Source organism: Rhinoraja longicauda, chromosome 12, assembly GCF_053455715.1.
Source record: "Rhinoraja longicauda isolate Sanriku21f chromosome 12, sRhiLon1.1, whole genome shotgun sequence".
NCBI lineage: Eukaryota > Metazoa > Chordata > Chondrichthyes > Rajiformes > Arhynchobatidae > Rhinoraja > Rhinoraja longicauda.
The window spans coordinates 4,974,587-4,987,699 of NC_135964.1; the positions used below are offsets into that span (position 1 = coordinate 4,974,587).

Genomic DNA, 13,113 nt, shown 5'->3' on the forward strand with positions numbered 1-13,113 from the left:
CAGTTGCATGGAAGAATCTCAGTTTGAGACCCTTAGACCTCTGAGACGTCCAGATTTTCTCCATGTTATTGAGGGTTTTCCATACAAGCTCTTTCCGGACTTTTCCCCATGTTATTGAGGGCTTTCCATGCGAGCGCCTTCCAGAAAGCGCTAAGTAAATAAGAACTAATTTTAATCAAAATATAATTGAAGGAATTTTTTAACATTTCACGAGCGTTGCTGTCACTTGGAGGAGGCTTATATTGGATGAAAACGTGAGTGCAAACAATCAGGATTGAATTTTCCTGCAGTTGCTATGGCACCCAGAGATGGGTAAATACTACTCTTCTCTGGGCTCCATTGATCTCCAACTTTTTCCAAAGGTGCATGCAGGAATTTCCAAAACAAAGCTTTCAAAACATATGCAGGAGCCAGCGTCGCATCCCGCTTGTTGTCATTTCCATTGCTGCATACCAGGGAAAAAAAACCCTGAACTGACGTGAGACCGAACTTGGTTGTGGAAAGTTAAAGTCCATGCCACAGTGATTGTTGCATCTCTGTGGGAAGCTGCCATTGAGGTCAATATCGATGCTTTTTACGTTGTCATTGGCAACAAAGTCAGAGTTAGAATAAGAGCAATCGGTTCTCTATTTTTGTGCCGTTCCACCTGTTTCCTGAAGTAATCAGATGTCCCAGCAACTGATTTTGGCATGAAATTACAACAGCCTTGAGAGTAATATATTTATCACTCACAATGACAATCATTTTTGATTTTGAACAAATATCTCACCAATATAGATTATTGTGTTCTGCCAAAATGACTTGCAACCCATTTTTTGTACAGAAGAGGAAATATGATGTGCAGATAGGTGTAAGTCAGGAAACTATAGGCTGGGATGCTTTACAACAGGAGTGGGGAAATTATTGGAAAAATAATTCTCAGGGACAGGATTCATGTGCGCTTGAAAAGGGAAAAAACTGATTAGGGGGGAATCCGCATGGTTTTATATAGCAGAGATCCTATCTCAAATATGATTACCCTGTTGAGGAGATAAGGAAATTGATGAAGGAAGTGTAGTGGATGTCGTAGACATAGATTTTAGCAAGGCTTTGGACAAGGTACATATGATAGGCTGATGCAAAAGGTTAAAGCACATGGGATCCGAGATGTGTTAGCAAACTGGTTTCAAAATAGGCTTTGTGATAGGGGGAAGAAGGTAGTGATGGAGGGTTGTTTTACTGACAGGCGTCTGAAACCCGTGGTGCAGTGATTGTGCTGGGACCTTTGTAATTTGTAATATATTTAAATGACTTGTATGAATATGTATGTGGTCTGATTAGTACATTTGCTGGTACACAAAAATTAGTGGAGTACTAAATCGTGAAGAAGGTTGTCTAAGGATAAAGTAGGATGGAGATCCGTTGGAAAGTTGGATGGAGTGGTGGCAGATGGAATTTAATTCAGACCAGTGGGAGGTCATGCATTTTGGGACTACAAATAGTGGCAGGACATATACAGTACATGCCAGGGGGCTCTGAAAAGTTTATGTATCAAAGAGGACTTTAGATACAGGCAAAAATTGGATATGCTGGGCTTGTTTTCCCTGAAGTAAGGGAAGGTGAGGGGACCTGATAGAGGTAAATAACATTATAACAGATGCAGACAGGATAGATACAATCTTTTTCTGATGGAAGGGGTACCAAAAACAAGAGAGTATTGGAGAGGAAGGGGTTTTGCCACAGAAGTGGCGACATTAGAAATGTAAGAGTCAATTGTTTTTATTAGCTGTCTTAGCATATTGTATAAGAAAATAACAGCAGATGCTGTTATTTTGTATCCTGCTGTATTATTTTTGGACACTTGGGGGTTGCCGTGAGATGAGTACATATATGGGCACATGGGCCTATATGGACTGGGAGGAGCCAGAATGAGGAGTGTCATTGGGAAGGCACTGACGTAATGCTTCAGACACGACAGGAGCTTGGCAAGATATAATTCTTACCAAGTCTATGACGGGAGAAATACTATCTGTTTGTAATACTACTTCAATAAACGACTAATTAAACCGAAACGTCGTGAAGCTCTCTCTGTTGTTGTTTGCATCAAGAATGATCACTCCACTCCTTTCGTGAAGTGGTGACTATAGGAGACGACGCGATGGAAAGGTTGGAAGTTGCCACTATAAGATACAATCTCTACATTTAAGAGACCTTTAGACAGGCATGACTCAGATGTAGAACTAATGTGGTAAAAAGGGATAACACAGATAGGCATCATGGCTGGCACGGATGAGTTGATCCACAGACACCATTTCTGTGCTATTTATGAATTTGTAAAATAATTTGCACAGGTACATACTGGTGGACATGCTTGTAGGAGGGGTTATTTCATTCCAGCCTCAAATGAAGAAGATAATCAAAAGGGTACTCGTTTAGGTGCAGGAATGTGTTTTGAGGTGCAAATGGTGGTGGTAAAAATGTGAGTGTGGTTGCCTTTCACTCCAGGATTCAGGTTTACATTCAGCACAAATGCTGCATTCAGGATCTCAAATAAAGAATGTTGCTGGAACATCACCAAGTTTCTGGCATGTTTACTTTAATGCTAAACAGCATTTGCAAGTATCATTGCCAGAGAATGGACATAATGCGATTTCCAAGCACGCATACTAAAGCAATATATTAATCTGGAGTCAGGCTGAAGAAGGGTCTCGACCCGAAACGTCACCCCTTCCTTCTCTTCAGGGATGCTGCCTGTCCCGCTGAGTTACTCCAGCACTGTGTGTCTATCTTTGGTTTAAACCAGCATCTGCACTTCCTTCATACACATTAATATGGAGCCACTGGTTTCAACACAAATAGAGGAATTGAAGCATAAAAGTGCTAAGAAAATATACATTACATTTAAATTATATGTAAAATACAGCAACAAATTAAAAAAATAGATTCCCCGTAGACTAAATGGAAAAGGCATAAATAATTATATTAAAGGATAACAGCATGCTGGATTTCACTGTAGTTATATACTAATTAGAATTTAATTAGGTCAAGTAAACTATACTTTTTACCAAGTAAAACATTTCTTTAAAATTACCAAAATGTAAATATTAATATTTAAGTACCTATATAACTCATGTAAGAATATTTGCAATTTTTAACTAAATTTTTAATTTGAAATAAAGGTCACAGATTTAAAATATATTCTGCTTTACAGAAAATGACTGAAAATTTGGTGTATGAAAGACCAGATGACCCCCTTGAATTTATGTTGCAGCAGGTATGTGAACTCCCACAAAATAATTTACAGCCATGGAATGATCCAATTGGCCTTGAAACAGTCATCTAGTAGCATGCAGGTTTCTACAATTCCTGTTGAGAAAATAACTGTACATTTCCTTTTCCCCTTTTAAATTGACCTTTATTACTTTGATAATTAAACAAAAGCAGGAACTACTGCAAAAATTCAGCAAGACTGTCAGCAGTTGTAAGGGGAATTTTTAAAAATCTTTTAGACAATAGACAATAGGTGCAGGAGGAGGCCATTCGGCCCTTCGAGCCAGCACCGCCATTCAATGTGATCATGGCTGATCATTCTCAATCAGTACCCCGTTCCTGCCTTCTCCCCATACCCCCTGACTCCGCTATCCCTAAGAGCTCTATCTAGCTGTCTCTTGAATGCATTCAGAGAACTGGCCTCCACTGCCTTCTGAGGCAGAGAATTCCAGATTCACAACTCTCTGACTGAAAAAGTTTTTCCTCATCTCAGTTCTAAATGACCTACCCCTTATTCTTAAACTGTGGCCCCTGGTTCTGGACTTCCCCAACATTGGGAACATGTTTCCTGCCTCTAACGTGTCCAACCCCTTAATAGTCTTATACGTTTCGATACGTTTGTATAATCAATTGTATATTTCCTCCATAACTCTATAATCCGGCTGCAAATCTCCTATCATGTTTTTAATCCAACTTTGACCCAGAGCTCCAACTATACCAACATGATCCGGATGTCTTTATGTCAGCAGAATGTTTTTCACGTTCACCAATATCATTATAATATTTCTCAACTTATCTTTGTAAATAAATGATATCTTAATATCTTTAATTTCCATTATGTCCAGCTTGCAGAAAGGTGTGTTAGTTTCATCTCACTATTATAATATAACATAACATCAGATTCACCCAACATACTTTCCACATTCTGGAAATTCCAATTAATGCATTTTTAAATTATTGGCTATTTTTACTAATTGTTTATCTTAGTGTAAACATCAATTGCCTCTATATTTTCCCCATTTAAAATGTATTCTTCCATATCCTTCTGGCTAAATTACTTGTGTGAATATGAATATGTCAGTCTGAAGAAGGGTCTCGACCCGAAACGTCGCCCATTCCTTCTCTCCTGAGATGCCGCCTGACCCGCTGAGTTACTCCAGCATTTTGTGAATAAATACCTTCGATTTGTACCAGCATCTGCAGTTATTTTCTTATACTGTGTGAATATGACGCTCACCTACACCTGTATGTCTCTCTATCTTTAGTTGATCCTGATTGGTTTTGCTCTCCCATGTCCATCTTCCAGATTTGAAACTTTGCCACTTCCGTAATTAATCACTTTTAAAACGTAGCCCATCCCTGTAGAAAAGCTCCAATCTATCCCTGATTTGAGATCAACAAAGTGGAATACCACTTTCCTGACACTACATTTTAACGAACACAAAGAATTATCTAGTTTACATTTTTATCATTGACTACATTTGTAAGGAAAATCATGAGATATCTTTACCCCTAAATTGATTTCCATCCAATAAAATTATAATCTTTTACCTCGTCGCTACTTTCCTGCACTAACCAAATATTACTTGATTTTCTTGTCTACTAAAACATACCTACGTTGCAAATACTGCTCCCCTTTAAAAAGCCTGATATTTATAAATGCCATTGTGGCGGTCCCAGGGGATCAGGCCACTCCTTGGGTCAGCCCCCTCGTTACGTGACGGCCACTACACCATTGACATTTATTTGGCAGCACAAGGAACAGCAGATGCAGGTTTCCAAAAAAAAATCCACAAATTGCTGGAACAATTAGGTTAGGCATCTCTGGAGGACATGGATATGCAATGTTTTGGGTCGGGACTTTTCTTGCAGAAGACCTGAAACGTTGCCTATCCTTGTCCTCCAGCTATGCTGCCTGATCCTCTGAGTTACTCCAGTAATTTGTGCTTTTTCCATATTTACTATTTAGAATTTTACCATATGGGGTAAATTTTCCCAGAGAAAGGCTGGGCCTATAAATGTGTTTTCGAAACTAAATGTTTCCATGTCCTCCTTATTTGAATCTTTCCTCCTGCCTCTCCCTATCCCTTAAAAGATCCCCCTTATCTATCTAGTGTAAGAAAATAACTGCAGATGCTGGTACAAATCAAAGGTATTTATTCACAAAATGCTGGAGTAACTCAGCAGGCCAGGCAGCATCTCGGGAGAGAAGGAATGGGCGACATTTCGGGTCGAGACCCTTCTTCAGACTGAAGTCTGAAACCCGGACTTAAGTCCCCTTATCTATCTTCTCCTTCCACAGTTTTCTCCTTTATCTCATTGCTGTGACCACTCTCCCAAATGCTTATCAACAGAAATCTCTTCCTGTCCTCCATCCCTATGCATTGGACTGTCTCGAACACGTTCTCAATTCCTGCAGTATCAAACTGCAGCAAGGAGACTTCCATTCCTTTGAGTAATCCAAGTCATTATTGTTGTTTATATTCCCTGTGGAATTCACTAAAAATGTTGAAAATATGTGCTACAAAAACTCCTTAGAAGTGTCCCTAGAACTTGTTGAGCTGTGATAATACGTCAACCTACATGCTTATGTATTTGATCATTTGAACTGAGCTATTCGGCACAGAGTATATAATTTTAATCAACTGCTGTCTTAGATACAGGCCCCACTCCCTGGTTACTAACAACCTGATATACATAAATCAGAATTCACACAAATTCTCCTGACAATTTTCAAGCTAGCAATAACAATAATGTTTCATGGTATTTTTAGTTTAGTTTAGAGACCCAGCGCAGAAACAGACCCTTCTGTCCACCAAGCCCGCACTGACCAGCAATCCCCGTACACTAGCACTATTCTACACACTTAGGGACAATTTACAATCCTTTACTGATAGACAATAGACAATAGGTGCAGGAGGAGGCCATTCGGCCCTTCGAGCCAGCACCGCCATTCAATGTGATCATGGCTGATCATTCTCAATCAGTACTGCCTTCTCCCCATACCCCCTGACTCCGCTATCCTTAAGAGCTCTATCTAGCTCTCTCTTGAATGCATTCAGAGAATTGGCCTCCACTGCCTTCTGAGGCAGAGAATTCCACAGATTCACAACTCCCTGACTGAAAAAGTTTCTCCTCATCTCAGTTCTAAATGGCCTACCCCTTATTCTTAAACTGTGTTCCCTTGATGGGGACATGGAGAGCTGAAGCAGGTTGAAATTGTACAATTCTTACAAAATAATAGCTGTAGGAGCCATTTGTGTTTGTACTGGCTGTTTTAGCATATTATATTATTTTGTCTAGATATATCTTGCCGTATTATTTTGCACACTTGGGGGCTGTCGTTAGATGAGTACATATATGGGCATAACGGACTGGGAAGAGCCAGAACTAGGTGATATATCTGGAGACACACGGACTGGGAGGAGTTAGACACAGGGAGTTTGGTGAGATACAGTTCTTACCAGACCTGCAACCTGTACATTTTTGGAGTGTGGGAGGAAACTGGAGCACCCAGAAAAAACCCATGCGGTTATCTGGAAATGTATAAACTCCGTACGGACAAGCATCTGTAGTCAGGATCGAACCAGGGTCTCTACCGCTGCGCCACAGTGCTGCCCATTCATTAATGTCTGGATACAGCATGTATTTCATAGTCCAATTATGGATAGTGTAAGGTTAATTATTCAATTAAATTAAATGAAAGAATTGTAGCAAATATGGTTAGCGATAGAAAACAGTCAGTCTGAAGAAGGGTCTCGACCCAAAACGTCACCCATTCCTTCTCTCCCGAGATGCTGCCTGACCTGCTGAGTTACTCCAGCATTTTGTGAATAAAGCCATTTTTGACTAATGGAGAAATCCCTCTGTAACCTGAATTTGCATGTCCTATAATGGACACAGGAAGATGAAAATCACAATGCATAATTGATAAATTGTTATTTCTGCTCCCTGCCAGATACAAGCAATGATCTGGATGCGGGACCAACAAGAAATCTGCGTGGAATAAACTGCACCAGAACATACTATGTTATGAAAACATTATGTAGGAGTTGATGTATTTTGATTTTTAATCAAGTCTCCTCTTATTGTTTCTATGACTGTAATATCATGAAAAGTGCAGTGTACAAATAGAGAATTCACGGCATGTGAACAATGGCAAAGGTTAAATGGATGAGATCGTTCCTCCTTCCCAAGCACAACCAAGAAGATCAGGTCAATATTTCCAATCATGTATATTTTGCATGTTTTTGATGTTAAGATATACAGTAACCCCAAGTATTTTCTGAAAGACAATTAAACATCTGAACGCATCCGTTTTCCCATCATGTTTGCATCCATTATTAAGGACACGTTAACCAGGCACATAAACCATTAAAATGAAAATGGTTTTATGAAAGAGAAGTTGTTTGACAAATCTGACGCATATTTTTGAGGATGTGGTTAGAAGGGTGGATGAAGGGCGGGGGAGAGGCTAGTGGATGTGTATGAGGATTTAAAAAATACATCTAATAAAAGTACCACACAATTTCTTTTAACATAAAATAAGAGCTATTGGGACAATAAACATGGAAGCATGGATAATGCGTTGATTAAATGATATAAACAAAAAAAAATTCGGTCGACAGGGCTGATCCAAGATTCAATACTGGGTCCTCTGAGATTACAACACATATTAATGGCTTAATAGAATTCAGTTTAACTGAAGTATGCCAATGATACGAAGCTGTACAGATAGGTGAAATGATTGATCAAGAGGGTGGCAAATTGTGGATAAGATGGGGAAATATGGGATATTTTACTTCAGTAGGAATACTATAACAGAATTATTTTCTTAAATGGTGATAAAATGGTCAGGGCTTCAGTGAGACATCAGTTGCAATGCTGTGCAATATGTGTGAACAGGAAATATTGTGGGAACAGCGTCTGTAAATGGGCACCCACTGGGTATGGAACATCATCAGATGCAGCACTGTGGGTATCACAATATGTGATCTCATGGGCTCTCACTTCACTTACTCTACCATCACGATCAGGCCAAGCGATCGACTTTGTTTCAGTGAGGAATGGAAAAGGACATACCAGGAGCAGCATCAGCCACACCAAAAAAATAGCTGCAGGCTTACTGAAGTTGCAACTTTTAGAACGCCAAGCATGCTGAACAGCTGAAAAAAAGCATGCAACTGATAGCGGCAAGCAGTCTCACAACCAATGGATCAGATGAAAGCTTCACAGTCTTACCACACTTCGCCGTGATGGGTGCTGGACAATTAAACAGCAAAAGAGAGGAGAAGGCCCCAAGAATATCCCTATCCTCATTGATAGTGGGCACAACATATGTGACCTAAACAAAAGGCTGAAGCATTTGCAATTATGTTCAGCCAGAAATGTTGGATAGAAGGTCCATCGCTGCCTCCTCCTGTGATTCCCATCTCCACCGAAGCCAATCTCCAACCAGTTCAATTCAAGCTATCCTCTTGAGAATAGCTGAGAGGATGAGAAACAGAAATGGCACCTGAAAACAATACTGAAGATGGGCCGTACAGAATTAGCTCCACCTTTATGCAAGCTGCTTAGATACAGGTACAACATTGCCATTTACCTGACAATGTAGAACATTGCCCAGGTATGTTCTGTTCATGAAAATCAGGACAAATTCAGGACAAACACTAATGACCGCCCAATCAATTTACTCTTAACCATCAGTAAAGTACTGGAAGTGGTTAACAATGTTATCAAGTAGCACTTGCTTACGGATAATATGCTAAATGATGGCCAGTTTCAATTTCACTCTGCTCAGGTCTGCTCTGCTCCAGATCTCGTAACAAAGTTGGAAGAGCTAAATTCCAGAAGTGAGATGAAAATGGCCTACCTTAAGTAAGGCAGCATTTAACCCAGTGTGGCGACAAGAAGCCCTTCTAAAACTGGTCAGTGAGCATCAAAGAGAAAGTATTCAATGGCAAGAGCCATTTCATACACAAAGATGGTTATGTTGCAAGAGATCAAATATGTTTTTTCCCCTTTCTAACCTTGCTTCATTAACCAATCAGCCAGATTGCTTCATCACCAGTTTATCACGATGGTAACCCCACCAGATATATTACTTGTCCTATTTAAACCTTCCAATCCTGGTTGCAATTTTAAAAAAACTCTCTCTTTTGCAGTTCTGACAAATGTTCACAGGTGTAGCCTGATCTGCTGAACCTTCCCCAGCATTATCCATGTTTACATTACCATCGGCCCAACAGTCTTCAGCAGCATTGCATATCGATTCCTGCAGGCAAGCATGTACATGCATGGACAGCCAATCCAAGGTGCTATTATTAATTTCCGTTACACTGTGATTTTTCATACTTTTGTAATTTTTGACCAATCTTGCAGCGTTTTGGTACTAACAGGTGCTAATCAATGGCTCAGTAATGAAATATTGTCTGTGATGTTTTAATGCATTTCTCAGGTCTAAACTGTTCCAGAATTGCCCTTAGCTGGCCTGGGCTGTAAACATTCTGTTTTAAGTTGAGCTAGTTAGCATTTTAGTTGTAGGAGACACTCCATTTCTCTGGCTTTCAATAAATTGTACAATAATATATTATCTAAATCTTTTTAATTATTTGGTTAATTAATAATCAGAATGTTGGCAATATTTTCACAGTCCGGGATTTAAGTTGTTGGGCTGGTGAGTATTGGAGAATTGGTGCTTGGGTTAGCAAATTCCATAGCAAATACTGCCTAATTATCTTTATAATTCTAGGCTTCAAATGGACCTCCCACCAAAAATCATATAATTTTGAGATGTGATGCATGAGTTGTATCTGTCAGGAATACTGATTGTATTATTTGTAGGGGTAAAAGCAGAACGGAAAAGATACCCAGCATCTCCCTTACAATAGGTCTTAAATCATCCTTGAGGGTCCTATACACCTGGCAAGGTTACATACTATACAGCAGATGCCAATAATCGTGGAGACTTAAGATGATACAACAGTAGTTTCTATTCCTGGCACCTGAAATATTGTCTATATTGGTATCTCCCTATGCCTTGTAGCTCAATCTCACTGCTTTTGTAATTACAATATGTCGGTAGTTTTGCCCCATCTACCTACAATATGTAGGTATATGGGGCTAACTACCCCATCTAACCAAGTAGCTACGAACAGACCACATTCCATGTGATTGCAATGAAGAATATCAGACTCAATCACACATTCCATGCAATTATATGATTAAAACTTGTGCATAGTGCACACAATGTTCATATGTCCTTGTATTAGGAGTTTAATTGGAGATTCAATACTCATTCAATGTATTTAAATAAAATTAGTACTCAACACCTGATTTCCAAGATCATTTTGTGCTGCCAATCTTTCCTGTTGTAAATCTGGAATGGATTCAATAGCCTACTTGGCCTCTTCTGCCTGTGGTATCTCTGACTGCCGCTGATCTCTGATTAACCAGCTTGCTGATTGATCATATCAGGAGGTCGGATCTGTCGGCTGGGATTCTTAATATTTGGCTTAAATATTTCAATGGATATGTTGATTTTCCCTGAATGTTTACCAGTGGTTGAAAGAGTAAACTGTGCAAATGTAGTTGTTCTCAAATAGTAAGGTACTTACTCTTCTGGCAAATGTGAAATTATCTGCAAATTTGTAGTAAATAAGCCACTGTGGATTTCCTGTCATTGAATTTAGATTTTCTTTTTCAAATTGTACAATTCCTACAAAATAATAGCCTTTGTTTCTTTCATTTAATGAGAAAATGTAGATAATGTATATGAAAGCTAGAGTACTGCACGGTATCTCTTCCCCGTTGGACGTTGGACTTTATCTAAGGAACTGATGTCCACAATGCTGAGAACTCTATCTGCAATCTATCTTCCCCATTGCTCTATTTATTGTACTTGATTTAAACTGATTGCATCTATGTAAGATATATTTGATCTATTTGGATAGCATGCACAACAAAGCTTTTCACTGTACCTCAGTGTGTGACAATAGTAAACCTAATCCTAAAAAGTTTGCAGATATTGCAAAACTCACCAATGTAGTTCATAGTAGAGGGGAGATGTGGAAAACTGTTGTCACTAGTAAGCTGACAAGATCAGAAGTGCATTAGCTGAAATGGCAATAAAAACGATTCATATCATTTAATTGGTGAGAACAAAGAACACCCAGGATTATGAACAAATGGACAGAGATGCGGAACTAATCATAACCAGCCCTATAAAGACCCAGCATTGACATACCGAGCTAAATTGATGCTTTAGTGCTATACACTGTTGTATAAATTTTCGCATCTCACTCTATATGCAAGGCTCTGTGTGGTATTTAAGACTGGCATAAGTTCCTTTCGCCTCTAGCTGAGTTAGGTCCTTTATCAAGATGATGAGATGAAAGTCTACTTTCATCATAGATTCTGTACAAAATTAATTTACATCGGATCCACCACTTTCTACTTCACAAAAATGGTTGGTTTGGGCAGTCTTGTTTGGGAAATGGGAAAAATTAAAAATGCACATTAACGCTGATGTTCTGAGATTGTGGGTTAAAGGGAACGCATTATCCGACTCAAAATAATGTTGATGCTGGCTGTACGCTGGCACGGTAGCGCAGCGGTAGAGTTGCTGCTTTACAGCGAATGCAGCGCCGGAGACTCAGGTTCGATCCTGACTATGGGTGCTGCACTGTAAGGAGTTTGTACGTTCTCCCCGTGACCTGCGTGGGTTTTCTCTGAGATCTTCGGTTTCCTCCCACACTCCAAAGACGTACAGGTATGTAGGTTAATTGGCTGGGTAAATGTAAAAATTGTCCCTAGTGGGTGTAGGATAGTGTTAATGTACGGGGATCGCTGGGCGGCACGGACTTGGTGGGCCGAAAAGGCCTGTTTCCGGCTGTATATATATGATATGATGATATGATATGATACATAATCAGGCCCTACAGTGTGCAGTTAATTTTTTATAAGAATCATTGAATGGGTAACTTCATTTCAAATACAATTAAAAATCCCATGGTGTACCATCTCCAATTTAAAATACGTTATTGAAGTGTACTTCTTGCTTGTGTGAGGGGTTATGAAGTGTCATGAAAAAATGTTGTGCTAAAACAACTGATAAGCATGCAAATTAAAATAATTCAGGTGCTAGAAGTGTGTGCAAAAACACAGAAATGTCAAAAAACCAGTCAACAGGAGTGGCAGCATCTGTGGAGAATGGAAAAGAGAGATTTCAATAGACAATAGGTGCAGGAGGAGGCCATTCGGCCCTTCGAGCCAGCACCACCATTCTATGTGATCATGGCTGATCATTCTCAATCAGTACCCCGTTCCTGCCTTCTCCCCATACCCCCTGACTCCGCTATCCTTAAGAGCTCTATCCAGCTCTCTCTTGAATGCTTTCAGAGAATTGGCCTCCACTGCCTTCTGAGGCAGAGAATTTCACCTTCTGAGTGTGGCCTATTTAAGTTTAATATTAAAACACAAGCTGCTGGAGGAATTTCGCGGGTCGAGCTGCATCTGTGAAGGGAATGGACAGACATCGTTTCAGGTCTGAAGAAGGATTCTGACCCAAATCGTCGCCTGTTTCCCTGACCCCCTGAGGCAGCCTGACCCCCTGAGTTCCTCAGTCATTCCTGAGTTGCATGTATATACTGATTGTGGCCATCGAGTGTCACTGTGGAACAGCTCAGTATTTTGTGCTTTCATTGTCTTGGCTCTCGGTCTTGTAACTGAGGGCAAGCGTTTTAGGGAGTCATAGAACATAGAATATTGTGGCAGAAGAACAGGTCTGCCTCAGATGCCAATTTAAACTGCATATCTGCTTGTACATGGTCTTATCCCTCCATTCCTAGCTTGTTCAGGTGTCTG

General features: G+C 39.8%; 1 protein-coding gene across 3 annotated transcripts in view; it reads left to right on the top strand.

The window, feature by feature from the left end:
- The window catches only part of LOC144598669 (uncharacterized), a 28,304-nt gene extending 18,754 nt beyond the window's left edge, over window positions 1–9,550 (top strand). For 2 of the 3 annotated variants that reach the window (XM_078408918.1, XM_078408916.1), the window contains exons 3-4: window positions 3,191–3,253; window positions 7,208–9,550. In XM_078408918.1, the coding sequence (XP_078265044.1) occupies window positions 3,191–3,253; window positions 7,208–7,258 (114 nt within the window). In that variant the 3' untranslated portion in view covers window positions 7,259–9,550. The remainder of the gene's footprint in view (window positions 1–3,190; window positions 3,254–7,207) is intronic. The other variant, XM_078408917.1, reaches the window with a different exon arrangement.
- Window positions 9,551–13,113: the final 3,563 nt, after the last annotated feature.